The sequence below is a fragment of the Uloborus diversus genome, chromosome 1 (assembly GCF_026930045.1).
Source record: "Uloborus diversus isolate 005 chromosome 1, Udiv.v.3.1, whole genome shotgun sequence".
In the NCBI taxonomy this organism is placed as follows: Eukaryota; Metazoa; Arthropoda; class Arachnida; order Araneae; family Uloboridae; genus Uloborus; species Uloborus diversus.
In genome coordinates this window covers 123,482,189-123,497,752 of record NC_072731.1, presented here as the reverse complement: position 1 = coordinate 123,497,752, position 15,564 = coordinate 123,482,189, and the positions used below count along the sequence as shown (strand labels likewise).

The 15,564-nt window shown below is 35.2% G+C and overlaps 1 protein-coding gene across 2 annotated transcripts in view; it reads left to right on the top strand.

Annotated features, from left to right (window-relative positions):
• Window positions 1–15,564, top strand: part of LOC129220954 (ankyrin repeat and SAM domain-containing protein 6-like) — a 103,969-nt gene that overhangs the window by 58,939 nt on the left and 29,466 nt on the right. Inside the window, exon 11 of one of the 2 annotated variants that reach the window (XM_054855392.1) lies at window positions 11,863–11,985. The exons of the other annotated variant lie outside the window; for it this stretch is intronic. Within the exon in view, the coding sequence (XP_054711367.1) occupies window positions 11,863–11,985 (123 nt within the window). The remainder of the gene's footprint in view (window positions 1–11,862; window positions 11,986–15,564) is intronic. 2 annotated transcript variants of the gene reach the window in all.

Sequence of the window (15,564 nt, the reverse complement as noted above, 5' to 3'; positions counted from 1 at the left end):
CGTGTTTAAAAGAAAACCTTCACAAAATGATGATCCTTCCCTTCCTCGGAATCGACGTGTACCAAAAGAAGTATGAAAACAATGAAGGCAGCTCACCGCACACTTTCAAAATCCCAAAGGAAAACATTGACTCGCGCTACTTATGCGAAATAGCTATAACACGATTTTTTCTCCAGTATTCAGACCTAACGCGACTTCCTCACCGCAACATGAAAATTCTCGGAAGGGAATCGTGGTGTGTTCGTATCAGCTTTGTTATTGGCTACTAAAAATTTTTTTTTCATGAATGTATCTTTATCCTTTTACCATCGCTGAGAGTAGAAGTTCCTTTTTCATTTTAAATGCGAAAGTTAATGAAATATAATGACACCTAAGAGCGCTGTTTCATCTAAAGTTTGTGAAGATAAAAAGAGAAAGTTTCATGACAATTAAAGAAAAGCTAGAGCTTCTTGAAAAGCTGATGGTCAACTAAAAAATGCGTTGAAGGTAGCACGAGAATTAGGTATGAGTGATTCTTCTGTTCTTCCGTACATACAAGTCAAGAAAAGGAAATCCGTAAAAATTCACCGAGTAGTGTCTTGCAAAAATTTATGAAAATGGAAACTGCTCATGTATTGTGTATGAATATCATTAATTGATCGACTGTACAGTACAACTAAAGATGCATTTGCTTTTCTTACTATATACTGTGTCTACCGTATACCGGTTTATTTTTTCTTTCTTTCCCATTAATCATTGATTTTGTACATCGTAGCAGTATTTTATGTTGAATAAAACGTTTTTTTTTTTAAATACAAGTAAACATTCAGTTCTTTATGTAAGAGGCAGTAATGTACAGTTAGTTAAGAGATGGTTTTTAACAGTTTGAGGGGGTGTTTACGTGACATCGGTTGCGTGTGATAGACATCGGTAAACGATATTTATCCGCGTTCTCATTCCTAATGTAATGTAATATAAAATTAACTTTATTCAAATTAGATTAACTTCTCAACTCTTTCGGCTCGTGTAAAGTTTCAGTTTTAGGTTGGCATCCTTTGATGCCCAATCATATGCAAATGAGGCAAGTATAAATAGTGAACGATTCCAATCGTTCTCTCTCTTCTTTTGTGTTCGTCAGCCTCTTGTGAGTTAGGTCCGATAGGTGTTGGGGAGTTGCGAACTCCGCCTCCACTTATGGCCGGGTTTTATTCTTAAGAACTTATTTTTGTTAGTTATATTTATTTTAGTTACTATTGACCAATAAATCCTTGGTAAGATTTTAACAAGTTTCCAATGTTCATTTCTTCACATTAATATTTGATTCTGCACCTTCCACTGTGTGATATTATCTCTGCTTGTATAAGCATGTAACATTGTTGACTGACTTACGAAATTAGCCCTTCGGCTTTTCGTTTAAACATCGTAAGTTATCATAAGGGTTATGGGCCCAGCCCTACCCAATTGTATCAGAATAATTACGTGTTCAGTATCATGAGTAATATAAATGTATTAAGATGTTTTCGAATTGTCAGCAGAGTAAAGTATTAGACTTCGTGTTTTTGTGATGAAATGGAATGTTGTAACTGACTTGTCTTTTTGCTGAATCGGTAGATGACAAGTGTTTGGAAATCTTTTCAAATTGTTTTCCCCGCATCGGCGTTGAATGAAAACTGTGAAAATAGAAGCTTTTCTTTTGCCTTTTGGAAATTTGTATCGAATCTTTAAGCCATGTGTAGTGTAAACTTTTTCTCAGATGTTTCGTTTGCATTTTATGGGGGGATATAGTTGGTTTGGTGTTAGGCAGAATAGTGGCTGCTAAATTCAGCGGAAGACCTGGACTTGTTCCAGGGGGGAAGCTGTAACAGTTGCACTATTTAGGTTTTTTTTTTTCGGGGATATTTTGAGATTTTGTTGGTTGTTTTTTTTTGCAATTAGGTTTTTTTATTTTTTTGGCGTTTTTCATGTTCTTATCAATCATGGCATCCCAGAGTGTTCCTATCGAAAAATTAAGGTCTGACAACTATGTGAGTTGGTCATCTGATATCAAATTTGTCCTAATGGAACGAGGTTTATGGAAGATAGTTAATGGAATTGAAAAAGAACCTTTTTCTAATGATGAAAAAAAGGCTACTGAGCAAGAGATTCGTAATTTTCAAAATCGACAAGATGTGGCTCTATCCATAATTTATTTAAATTTGGAGAAAAATTTCAAAAAGATAATTGAAAATCAGGTCAACGCGGCTGATGCCTGGAAGGCTTTGAAAGATCACTTCTTTCCTGACAATCGTTGTCAGCACATGACATTGTTTTCAGAGTTATCCCAATGTCGTATAAAAGAGGAAGAGTCGATAAATCTTTTCGCTGCCCGTACTCGGCAAATTTTCGAAAGAATTAAGGCTATAGACGCGAATTTCTCTGAAAATTATTTGATTTTTCAAATTTTGCGTCATTTGCCCTCAGAATTTGACAATATTTGTCAAGTTATTCTTAGAACTACTGCACAGGAATTCACATTTAATAAAGTAGTCAGCGAACTTATTGCCGAGGAATCGCGAATTCGACTAAAAGATGAGGACGATAAAATTATCGGCAGAGCTAACTTTGTAAAGAAACCGGGTAATTTTGACAAGAAAGGAGTAAAAGGGAAACTAATTTGTTTTAACTGTAATAAACCTGGCCACAAGCGGAATGTGTGTCAACATAGAGTTGACAAGGACCTCGAACAACGTAACAGAAAGTCAAGATCACCAATCCGGAACAAGAGGAAGGCGAACAAGAAAACTGCGAGGTGCAGTTCCCCATCAGTGGAAAAGGAAGCATGTGAGTACCATAACTTTTTCATTTCCGAAGTACATCTAAATGAAGTATCAGAAGACCCAAATGAATTTATTTTCGACACTGGTTCCACCCATCATTTCGTCAACATTCGTAGTGCGTTTGAGGACTTTAAACCATTACGAAACAAAGAAATGGCTGTAGCTGTTAGAAATGAAACTTTCCCCATTTTGGGGATGGGAACTGTGAAATTAAAGTTTGATGATACTATCATTGTTTTAAAAGATGTAATGTACTCTCCTAATCTACGTCAAAATTTGTTATCGGGTACTAAATTCGATAAGGGGGGTGCTAAGTTTGAAGGGGGAAACGGCTCCGTGACGATATCTGGTCGAAATGGGTTTATATTTAGAGCAATTTTAAGAAATGGCATTTATTTTGTAAAACCTCAAATTTTGTATAATAAATCGTATCAAGAAAGTATAAAACCAAATAAAAGTAATGATCATTTCGAAAATGAGAAAATTGAATGCTCTAATGTAGAAAAATTAGAATTGTGGCATAGAAGGCTGGCACATATTAACACCGATAGTATCAGAAAGAGCGGTGAATTTGAGTGTGTCCATGGCCTGCCTAAATTCAAAAATGTAAAAATAGATTGTGAAAATTGTAAAATTGGTAAATTTAAACGTGTTTCATTTAAACCAATAGGTAAAATACGGTCTAAATGTCCCCTTGAATTACTTCATGCTGATGTGTGGGGTCCATGTAATATTAAGGGAAATAAGGGGGAACGTTTTTATTTATCAATCATTGATGATTTTTCACGTAAATCTGCTTTGTATCCAATTAGTGAAAAGAGCAAAGTACCAGAAATTTTCATAAGGCACATAAAGCGTGCTGAAAGATTTTTAAATCTTAAAGTAAAAGCTGTTAGAACTGACAACGGGGGAGAATTCGTAAATAAAGTTTTTGACAATTATTGTTTGGATAACGGTATAAAACATGAGTTAACCAATATTTTCAGTCCAGAGATGAACGGTTTGGCCGAAGTGTACAATCGCTCAGCCGCTAATGCTGCAACAGTATTATTGGAAGAAAGCGGGCTAAGTAAAAGATTTTGGCCGGATGCTATGCTTTATTTCAATTATACTTGGAATAGGATTTGTCACTCAGGACAAACTAAAACACCTTTTGAGTTATATGGTGGACGTAAGCCAAGTGCTAGGCACGTCAAACCTTTCGGTGTTTTGTGTTATCTTGGAACACCCCGTCAGCAAAGACATAAACTTGATGTTAAAGCCAAAAAAGGTATATTTTTGGGCTATGCATTTAACACTAAGGGTTTTCGTATCTGGATTCCCGAAAGCGGAAAAATTTTTGAAAGTATAAATGTAATTTTTAATGAAAATGTTTATTACAAAGAAGCTTTTAAAAATATATCAGAGAGTGACTCTAGTGGAGCTGTGCTGGGTCCCTGTCTCAAATGGTCAAATATTCAATCAGATTCTCAAAATTCAGAAAATGAATCGAATTCCGAATCGGATAACGGAAGTGAAAGCCCGAGTACGCCGTCTAAATTCTTATCTTCTGATGAGAGTGAAAGCGAGACGAGCGGGGATGAATCAGATTCGAATTCTGACTTGAGTGAAAATGGGGAAAACCCACCACGCGCCCAGCTGCGTGAAACAGAACGGGTGAGGAAAGCAATCCCAAGGTCAGATAAATCTCGTACTGATATTTATTTTTATGAGAAACATTCTTCTAAACGATTACGTTCTTTAAATGATGTTGAAAAATATTGTTCTAAAAATGCTATTTTGTTTAAGCCACATTTATTTGATTTTAATGGTAAAAATTTATATCAAGGTGAAATTTCTGATCAAACTGTTCATTTAAATTTATGTAACTTATGACTAGATGATGAAATTGTAATTCCTAAGAATTACAAACAGGTTCTTAAATCTAAGCAAAAGGACCAGTGGTTAGATTCAATGAGGGATGAATTAGAGGTTATGCATTCTAGAAAAGTGTGGGATTTAACACCTTTGCCTGCAAATGAAAAACCAATCGGATCAAGATGGGTTTTCAATGTTAAAAGAGATGAATCGGGAAAAATTGTTAGATATCGTGGGAGACTTGTTGCTCAGGGATATGCACAATCCCCTGAATCGTACGATCAGACTTTTAGTCCGACGATTCATTTTTCATTGGTTCGATTTTTCTTTTCCTTGAAAATATCAGAAGGTTGGTTCGATTTGCAGTGCGATGTGAAAAATGCTTATTTATATGCACCTCTAAAAGAATGCATCTTTATGAGACAACCACCGGGTTTTGCAATAGAAGGGAAAGAAAATCTAGTTTGTAAGCTTAATAAAGCAATTTACGGTCTGCACCAGAGTGGCCGTATGTGGTTTTTTGAGATAAACAGTGTTTTATTGAAAATTGGTTTTCAGATATTTGAAGAATGTAATTGTGTTTATATTTATAATTCATGTGTCATTTTATTGTTGTATGTTGACGATATTGTTTTGCTCGCGCGGAAAGAAAAGAATTAAATCATGTTTTAAATTTACTTAGGAAAAATTTTGACTTAAAAGTTCTCGGAAAAACGAAAAAACTGTTAGGTGTTGAATTTGAAAGAACTGAAAATGGTTTGAATTTGTTCCAAACGAAATATATCATTGAAGTTTTTGAAAAGTTCAAACATTTTAATTTTCCGGTTTCATCATTGCCGATTTGTAAAGGTACTGTTTTTTCGAAATCGAATTGTCCTAATACAGAAAATGAAAAATTTGAGATGTCAAAGATTCCTTATCGTAATTTGTTGGGTTGTCTTTCTTTCATTGCGAGCAGAACGAGACCGGACATTTGTTATGTGGTCAATATCTTCAGTCAATTTCAAAGCAACCCTGGTGTCATTCATTGGAACGGTCTTTTAAAACTTCTGGGTTATGTTTTTCAAACAAAAGATTTAAAACTTAAATTAAATTGTAATAGAACCCAATTAATAGCTTTTTCTGACGCCGATTATGCAGCTAATCGAGATGATCGAACTTCACTCGGGGGGCAGTTAATTTTGTTGGATAATGCACCGATTGAATGGCGAACCTTCAAGGAACGTTGTATTAGCCTTTCCACTATGGAAAGTGAGTTTGTGGCCCTTTGTGAAGTGTCTAAAGAGCTTATGTGGTTTGACCGTGTATTAAACGAATGTTTACGCTGGGGAATTGTTAGAAAAAGTAAAATTAAATCTGTAATATACGTTGATAATCAGTCGGCCATTGACTTTGTTAAATCTCCGATTGAAAATCACCGTACAAAACATATTGATGTAAAATTATTTTTTGTTCGTGATTTGATTCAACGGGACATTTTTACCGTAAAACATGTAGGTAGTAAATCCAATAGGGCCGATATTTTTACGAAGCCGCAGACCCGTTTTGAACTGAATCGTTTTTGTGAACAAATATTTTGTTAATTTTTAATGGTATGAAATTGTTTAGTATAATAAATAAAATGGGGTATTAAAGTATAAATATTTTTATAACAACTGAAATTCTTTTTCAAATTTCTCGTTGGTTTAATCTTTGAGATGGAGGAATTTGATTCAATGACAAGAGTTTATTTTTGGAAACTAAGCGTTTTAAATGATTTTGTCATTGTGAAAAAAAAAAAAAAAAATTTTTTTTGTAAAATCATTGTGCCCATCTATTTCAAAGATACTGTTTCGAGTATTTTTGTCAATTACAGTTTGACAAGATAGATAGCAGTGGAAATGTTAATCTTGGACTTACTATTTCCTTGGACTGTGGATCATCAATAGGCAAGAAGGACTTTTTTGAGAAAGGACTTCAATCAAATAAGCAGTGATGTATTGAGCTGCAGCTGCTGATGGATGATGTATTATGATGGATATATATCCATATTTGTTTATTGTTGAATTGTTAAATTTTTGTAAAAGATTAAGCCTGGCCCTTTGTGGATTTTTTTGGGTTATTTTTGAATCTATTAAAATTGTATAAAAATTTAAAGTTTAATAACATTACTGAATGAGAAGGGGGGATATGATAGACATCGGTAAACGATATTTATCCGCGTTCTCATTCCTAATGTAATGTAATATAAAATTAACTTTATTCAAATTAGATTAACTTCTCAACTCTTTCGGCTCGTGTAAAGTTTCAGTTTTAGGTTGGCATCCTTTGATGCCCAATCATATGCAAATGAGGCAAGTATAAATAGTGAACGATTCCAATCGTTCTCTCTCTTCTTTTGTGTTCGTCAGCCTCTTGTGTGTTAGGTCCGATAGGTGTTGGGGAGTTGCGAACTCCGCCTCCACTTATGGCCGGGTTTTATTCTTAAGAACTTATTTTTGTTAGTTATATTTATTTTAGTTACTATTGACCAATAAATCCTTGGTAAGATTTTAACAAGTTTCCAATGTTCATTTCTTCACATTAATATTTGATTCTGCACCTTCCACTGTGTGATATTATCTCTGCTTGTATAAGCATGTAACATTGTTGACTGACTTACGAAATTAGCCCTTCGGCTTTTCGTTTAAACATCGTAAGTTATCACAAGTGTCTAAAATAATTGGGTACGTTTATAAAAAATTTTACACATACCCTTTTCCACAACGTGAAAATTCGACCTACGCGAGAGGTCTTGGAATGCATCCCTCGCGTAAGACGGGAGTTGACTGTACTACAAGGCAATATACATTGAGGTTTGTAAAATGGCGTAATTTTGCATTATTGGGCGATTTACATCAACTGGACACACACAGGTCATTGCAGTTGAACAAGAGTGCTTGCTTTTATTAAACAGAGGTGAAAAAGAAGAGAACATTTTGAAAAATCAACTGAGTTTTTCAAAAATGACCTAGACATTGAGAGACTGCGTTTACACTTGAATATGTTAGCCGATGTCACTAATGTAAAAACAACTGGTCTTAAAAAGCATGCGTAAATTAAATTTCCTTTTTACAAAAATACTGTGTGTGTTTGTATTTATTTCTTCCGTTTTTCGAAGCCAAAAAATATGTGTCGGGCTTGTCGAGTTTTCGAGGTTCTAATAATGATTATATGATTTTAAAAAAACTTTAAAACTCACTATTTTTCATCTCAAATTTAGAAAATTTCCTGCGGCATGCCCCCTTTCCCCCGATATTTTTTAAGTCGGCGTCTCTGGCAGTGCCCTTCAGAGGAACTGCCAGAGGCAGTGCAAGTCAGTGCACTGCCTGGCAGTGCAAGTCAAGCGCCCTACCTTTTCCATGCCTAGCTATGGCACTGCATGACTCCCCATAAAATAGAACAAAAAAATGTCTCTTACTAAGACTTGTCTTAGTAAGAGACATTTTTTTGTGACAAGTTCTCAAGTGACATGATCTAGTTGAACCAGAAAAATTTGTATACCAATTTTTGGATTTTTTACTTTGAAAACGCCATGCCACATACTGTTTGTTTTTTAAATTATACACACCAGAAAATATATAAATTGGCATTTTCAAGGCACAACAATCGACCTTTATTTGGGGGGGGGGGGAACCTCCATGGGATTACATAACCCCCTAAACCCCCGGTGATGACTGGGCCAGCCCCCCCCCCCCCCAATGATTTTTTCAAGTCGGCGCCCCTGTAATAAACTCAGATGAATTCAAAATACTGTTTTTTCCCTCGTATAAACTAAAAATGTCATTTCTTTTGCTTTTCAATTCCTATACTTTAATGCTAATTGCACACAGGATTTTCACTAAATTTTCCTTCTTAGTCTTTTAATCATATTGGCTAGTGGCGGGATTACCCCAGCTCCCTGGGTAATACGGCCACAGTACAGATGTTTACAAATTGATGTTTTATGAGTATGTAGCTTTACTGTAGTTGTTGTTTCAGTAAACACTATCATCCGACTCTAATTTTTTATTAATCTTACAATAACACACACCAGAAATGAAACGCGTCTATTCGATCGCCGAATTGTTTTTCTTCTCCTCCTTCTCCCTGCTCGAGTTGAGTTGCTCGCTTGCTGGAATCAGTGACGTCATGACTCTTCACTTCTCTACAAGTATTTCTTTTATAGATTCATTGATAGCAAATTTTGTATACATTCTTAAAATGGCATACAATAATCCAAAATATTGATCTAGCTCATAAACACAATTTTTGATGGTGATAAAAATTGAAGTTCTTTAAGGTGGCCGCATTCCCCTGGTCTACCCTATGCTCCGAAGTAAATAAAATTGTCAATTTCAACCAACCAAACCTTGTTAATAGTTAGAATTTGCTGAGATATAAAATCTAACAAATTATTTCAGATAATGACAGATTTTGGGATGCTTTAAAATTAGAACCGGATCTCAATTGGAAGGAAAGTTTTGCTTGATTACTTACTACCATGAAAATATAGAGTACGAAATATTCACTATAACCTGAAAACAGAAGTCATGTGTAAAGTCTGAGGATGCGCTGACATGGTATTAGGAGTCTTCTACAAAAGATGTTATGCTTTGAGAAGGAAAGGGATTCGTGAAATTGCGACAGTTTGTGTCAAAGGGGAGAAAGAGGGTAGCAAGAAGTGTGACACCACACTTTTTTCAATTAAAATATGTTAATGAAAAAAAAAAACATGGCATGTAACAATTTGAGGTGAGATGGTAAGATTAATGTGCCCAGACGTCCCGCTTTTTGTCTTACTGTCCCGCTGCTGGAATGTCCCGCCAAAATGTCCGCTTTTTTTTGTTTAAATTCCATCATACTAGAAATATAACATATAATCTTGATTTTTTAAACGCTTTTTCGATTTTTTGCTGTCTGTAAACGTAAGAACGCCATGTAAAATGTTATTCTTTACTGTTTAATACACTGAACTACCTCTACCATAATTTGGATTGAAGAGGAGGAGCTGTTAAATGTCAGGTGTTGGCAATATTCTTTACATCAATACTATTAAATTATTTTCAACTTGAGTTCTTTATTGGTACATTTGAGTTATTTCTTGGCATTTTTCTGTTACGTAAAATATTAAGCCTGTGGGAAAAAAAAATACACTACCCCCCGCCCCCTCCCCCCCGTCATGTGTCCTGATTTTTAGCTTGAAAAATCTGGTCACATTAGGTAAGATGAAGTGTGACACTTTGTGACAAAGAGGGGAAGTGGTAAAAATGTTGAAAAAAACTGACATCATTGACCCGTTCGGAAAGAAAGATGCAAATATTCATCAGCCTGAGATGCTCTTCTGATCCGAACGACGCAAACTTGAGTTACGGCGAAAATCCTACTCAGTGATCTGACTGACGCTCATTTGAATCGTCCGTTTGGAAAGAAATATTGACTATTAGGTGGTGCTACTTATCCATTCAAAAAATTACTCTCGTGCATATTAGTATTTCTTTCTCTAAAGTCAGAATGGGGTCCATCAAGTGTTTGTGATTTATTGGATTTTCGTGAGTGTAGATATAAACATGTTCTAACGGTTAAAAAGGGAAATATGTACTCATTTTAAGGTGGTTATTTACAGTTTCGATTCTGTTTTAAGATGGGATTTTATGGGCAAAATTCTAGCATGGGTTTTACTTTTTTATCCATTTGTGTAGCTATGATTAAAAGATCATGTTATCTTTCTGAGGAGGAAATATTTAAAGTTATGAATGGTCCATCTATGGATCTTTCGGACAATGACAGTGAAACAGCTATAAACTATTGGAGTTGCTGTCTATAATTACGCACTGGAAAACAGGGCTGCCCACCTAGGGAAGGGGGGGGGGGTCGTGGCCTGGCGTAGATTGCGCCATTGAAATTTTAAGAAGGGGGTGTTTTGTGGGGTATTTTCTCATTTTTTATGGGGGGCTCTTGTTTTTGGGGATCTTCACAACATTTAGGGGGTGTGCCTTTGCCCTTTCGGGGGAGGGGCACCCCTGTGAAAAAGGTGGCAAAAACTTAGAAGGAGATGTGTAGTTTGCTGAAAACAACAATAAAAGACATGATACCAAGGATGCCCATATGCAAAATTTTAAGCGAAGGCTCAGATATTTTCCCTGTAGAAACCAATTTCAGTTTAGATTCGAGTTATTAAAATTTGATAATTTTAATAACTTATTCATTAATTGCTGGAGAAGAAATGTTTTTACATTTTTGCAAAGAAAAAGGTACTAAAGGCAAGGAAGTTTTAATTTCAATGGGCTTGAGCCCCCCTTGCCCCCCCCCCCATATGAGCATCCTTGCATGACACTGTCTATGACTGCATAATTGTATGGATGTCTATCATGCAAATCGGTCATTGATCAGTGCTTTGAGATTTTTTATACACCTTTTAAATATTTGTAATTACAATGTTTTTCAAGTATTTTACAATGTTAAATAAAAATATTTTTAGAGCTTTTTTTCACATTTTGTATCAACATTTAGTGTTTAATTTAGGTATACTTTTAGCTGTAGAAAGTAAAATACAATACATTTATATTTTTATAAATCAATTATTAAAATTTTTTTTAAATATTTTGATTGAAATTATGATATTTGTAATCACTTGATTAAAAATGGTTTTATTTCTGTGTAAAGGTACATTTTATCCATTATTATGTAATGCATACTTTCCAAAACTGCATACTTTGCTTAGCAGGCCTGTACGCACAGTCCGCGTATAACAGCTGCCGTCCTGAGAGAGCGCTATCTTCCTTGCGCTGCCGTCTTGAACAGGTGCATGGACAGCACCTTATTTTGCTGTTTTGATTGTAAAATGAAATACTACTATAACCCAAGGGTGCCCATATGGGGGCAATGGGGGCTCAAGCCCCCCTTTTGAAATTAGAACTTCCTTGTTTTTAGTACTTTTTTCTTTGCAAACATGTAAAAATTCTTCTCCAGCAATTAATGAATAAGTCATTAAAAATGTCAAATTTTAATAACTCGATTCTGTACTGAAATCGGTTTCTATTGGGAAAATATCCTGCTAAACCATGGGGAAAATATATGAGCCCTCTCTTAAAATTTTGCATATGGGCGTCCTTTATATAATCTCCAGAGTAAATGCTTTCCATGACATTTTAAAAATTATTTACACATACTTTGTAAAGTATTTGTTTGACAAGACTGTGTTTTTTTTTAGTACTTAGCAAGTATTTTGCAAGATCATAAAGTTGAAACTATAAGGCCTAATTTTTTATCACGTCATATAAAAGATGTAAATGCAATACCCTCAAGAAAAGAAAGTTGTGATAGTATCAACAAGGTATAGTTTTCTCCTTACTTACTATAATTTTTTAAAAATATTAGATAAATGTTTTTCCTTTTAAGCACTTTACTTCAAAAGTACTGCATATTGTCATGAAGATTTTACATGTTATACGATTCTTTTATTTGTGCAATAATTTGTCATTTTTAAAGAAAATAATATTTAATTTTCAGTTTTAAAGTCAATAATGTGAAATTGAAATATTAAAAATAAAATAAATAAATTAAGAAAATTACTTTTAACTGGAAATCATATTTATGAGAAGTAGTGCAATTTGTTGTTATTAAAATTTAAATGAGTATCTTGTATATTTTCCCCTGGTGCAATACTGCAGCTAACTGATACCATGCTACCAGATGACCATGATGTGGCTGCAAATTTTTAAGTCTGAAGTCAAAACTTCTTGATATCTACAAGCTAGAATATGCCAAATAATTATTTAACAAGTCTATTATGTGTATGCATTTAGTCCGGAGGCATAACAAAAAGGTTGTGCATTTTAAGGTAAAAGCAATTTCTTTTTTAAATTATGTTTTAGGGTCATAAAGGAACATTTTTAGCCATGGAGGCATTCATTACGTCATTTGGATTGTTTTTTATAGCACCCCAAAGTTATCTTGCACGCGGATAGGATTTACCTTAGGTAATTTGTTATAAATAGATGTATTTCGGACAATAGTGTGTGTAATTCCACATTTTCATGTCTCCTTATAATAAATATTGTTAAAAATAGCCAGTACCGAGCTTACTTGGGAACTAAACCCCGGGGGTTCTGCATTCAGCTGACCAACTAATCGGAACATCTACCTATAGAGCCCTTCCTTTGTCAGGAAGATTGAGATGGGCAAAGTAGACCTTGGCACCCATGGGCTGTTGTGCTACTGGGTTTGGTTAGAAGCAACGATAGAAAAACCTGACAAAAATGGTTCCTGAAAATGTGTCTCAAAATATAGCACTAATGATCTTCCGAATTTCAGTCAAAAACATTTTAAAGTGTGATCAATTAGGTGTTTTTATTACAAAAGCAAAGTGTAAACATTCCTGGGACATATCTCAGTGGGTCTCATCATTTTCACAAGAACATTTGCACCAAGTGCAAGGGAGACCAGCTTTTCCACATTGGCATCAAGAGTTACAACACTTGGTCTTGCGATTTTTTCCTGACACAGGCTTCAGAAGCAGAATAGAAATCCATTCGACCAGAAAATTTGATTTTGTTTGTATTATTACAGTAAAATGTTAAAGTTAATATAAAGTTAAACGAAAGGAAAAAATATTGATATATTTTCCAAGTTGCTAGCCATTGGCTCGATTTTATTCAACCATAATCTTGAGGGTAAGAAAGACTGGAGTTACTTGTAGACGTTTCTTCAATATATGCCTTGCTTGAAGCCACATTCTAACAGCATTATTATTAGTGCATCCTGAGTTTGTGTCACAACATGCAAAGGCATGAAAAGCCAAAAGTCCGTTATACTTTTCCACACCAAGCTGTTGCTTTATGGTGCAGATATCGAACATTTGCTACAATTTTTCAGTGTCTAACCCAATCCACAGCAGCTGATCACACCCCTCGAGGTTTTGAAGAAACACAGCGGCCAAAACGACGACGCCGTTGTCTACTGTTCTGATGAAAACTTGGTTGTAATCATGAGGTGCACTGTGTGCATGGAACATCATTCTACCGTCGGCTTTATCATAGGAGCAAGGCATCAAGCCTGTCAAACCAAAACTGCCATTGCAAAGGACACTCCTGTGACAAGTGACAATAACAACTTTTTGTTGAAAATTTATTGTGCTAAAAGGTCCTCCAAGCATTCAAATAGTTCCTGCTTATTTGAGTAGTTTCTCAAAAATTCAGACCAGTTTTTAAGAACTTGTTTTTTAGCCTCCATTTTCAGCGACGAGAACCTTTTCCTCTTTTCAATATTAATGCAGACTTTACAGAGGCAGGTACATACTCATCAAATGCTACATCCATTCTCAGTGCCTTATCGAAATATGGACTGCTCAAATAAGCAACGACTTTCATTTCATGGACAGAAAACATGCTTCTCAGCTCTGGGTGAAGGTAATTGACAGTCGCTGCTCCATTCATCACCATCATATCGAAATTCTGAGATTGCTGCTCTGTGTTGTCTTTGTCAGGCTGTAAGATCAGCTTTCTTTCCAAATCAAAGTTCATCATTTTTATAAAGTGATGGAGGGTAAATGTTCTACTCGTGACTGGAAAAGGCATCCTAATTCCCCTGACGTATTTGACAAGCAATGTAATAGAGCCTGGAAAAAAGGCTGCGGTCTTTTTTTATGGCAGCAAGCTATTCCTCTTTCCAAAGTAAGGATTTCACTGAAATGCTAATAAATACTGCCAACTTGTTTTTCTGTATTGCTGTGTCAATAGAAACAGAGCAATCAATGAGTATTTTTTGAAACAATTCAATTACTTGAGATTCGCCAATTATTTTCATGCTCTACAAATAGGGTGCCGTTTCAGAATCTACAAGTAATCGTGATTCCAAATCCATGATGTCACCACTTGGTTCTAAGAATGGGTTGCTTATTTTATTCAGAATATTAATCATACCCTCAAAGCTGATGATGTATGAAAGTTGTTTTGCGTTAGAAATTTCATGGTGAGTGCTTCCTTCGTCTCTGCTGGACTTATTTGAGAATATTACTGAATTTATGGATGATTCATGTAACTTCGGGTCCTGCAACCATCCATCTGAGCATCAGAGCCGTGTCCAAGGGGAGGGTTTTAGGGGTTTAACCCCTCCCATTGAGGGAAAAATAATGTGTCAAAAGAAGAAAATGTACGAAATGTAGTTGACAAAAACTTTTATGTAAAAATGTGAAAGTTTGAGCAGCGCTTAAAAAAAAAAACTTTCTTTCTGATGTTTTTCTGCAATTTAAGGCTGTTAGAGCTTTACCAACTGGAATCACATTTTGGAAAAACTATGGTGAAAGAACCGCTGAATGATTTGTAAACACAAAGTATTAACAACGTTAATAATGCTCAATGAGGAGGCTACGATAAATGCAGTATGTGTTGCAGCTATGAAGATGCATCGATTGTGCTTAGTAATCTAATTTGCATCTACAATAAGCTCTTTCTTGTTTATTAAGCAGAATATGAAACCTAATATATATCTTACATTATAAAATAATCTGTGGGCAGTTTTTAATACTAATTGCAATATACCACATAGTAAACAAATTTGATTAAAAAAGAAATAAGCAAGGTTGAATTAAAAAGATGTAAAATGAAGGAATGCTGCTGCTATTTGCACAGCCAGAATTATTCTTCCGCGGGGGGGGGGGGGGTTACGGCAGTTTTTACAGGTCTGTAAATGCCATGCTGGGATTGGCAATTTGACGTAAAACAAAAGTTTGTGGTGGATTGATCTCTCCCCCCTTTTGGGTAAGGATGTGGAAGTTATAAAATCCCTCCCTTTTTGAAAATCCGGACACGGGCCTGCTGAGCATAGCAGACAGTCAGCAGATCCACCGTCTGCTTTAATAAGTGCATTGTTTTGTTCGTGAGCTTTGTCGATTGACATTTGTGAAAATTGCCCT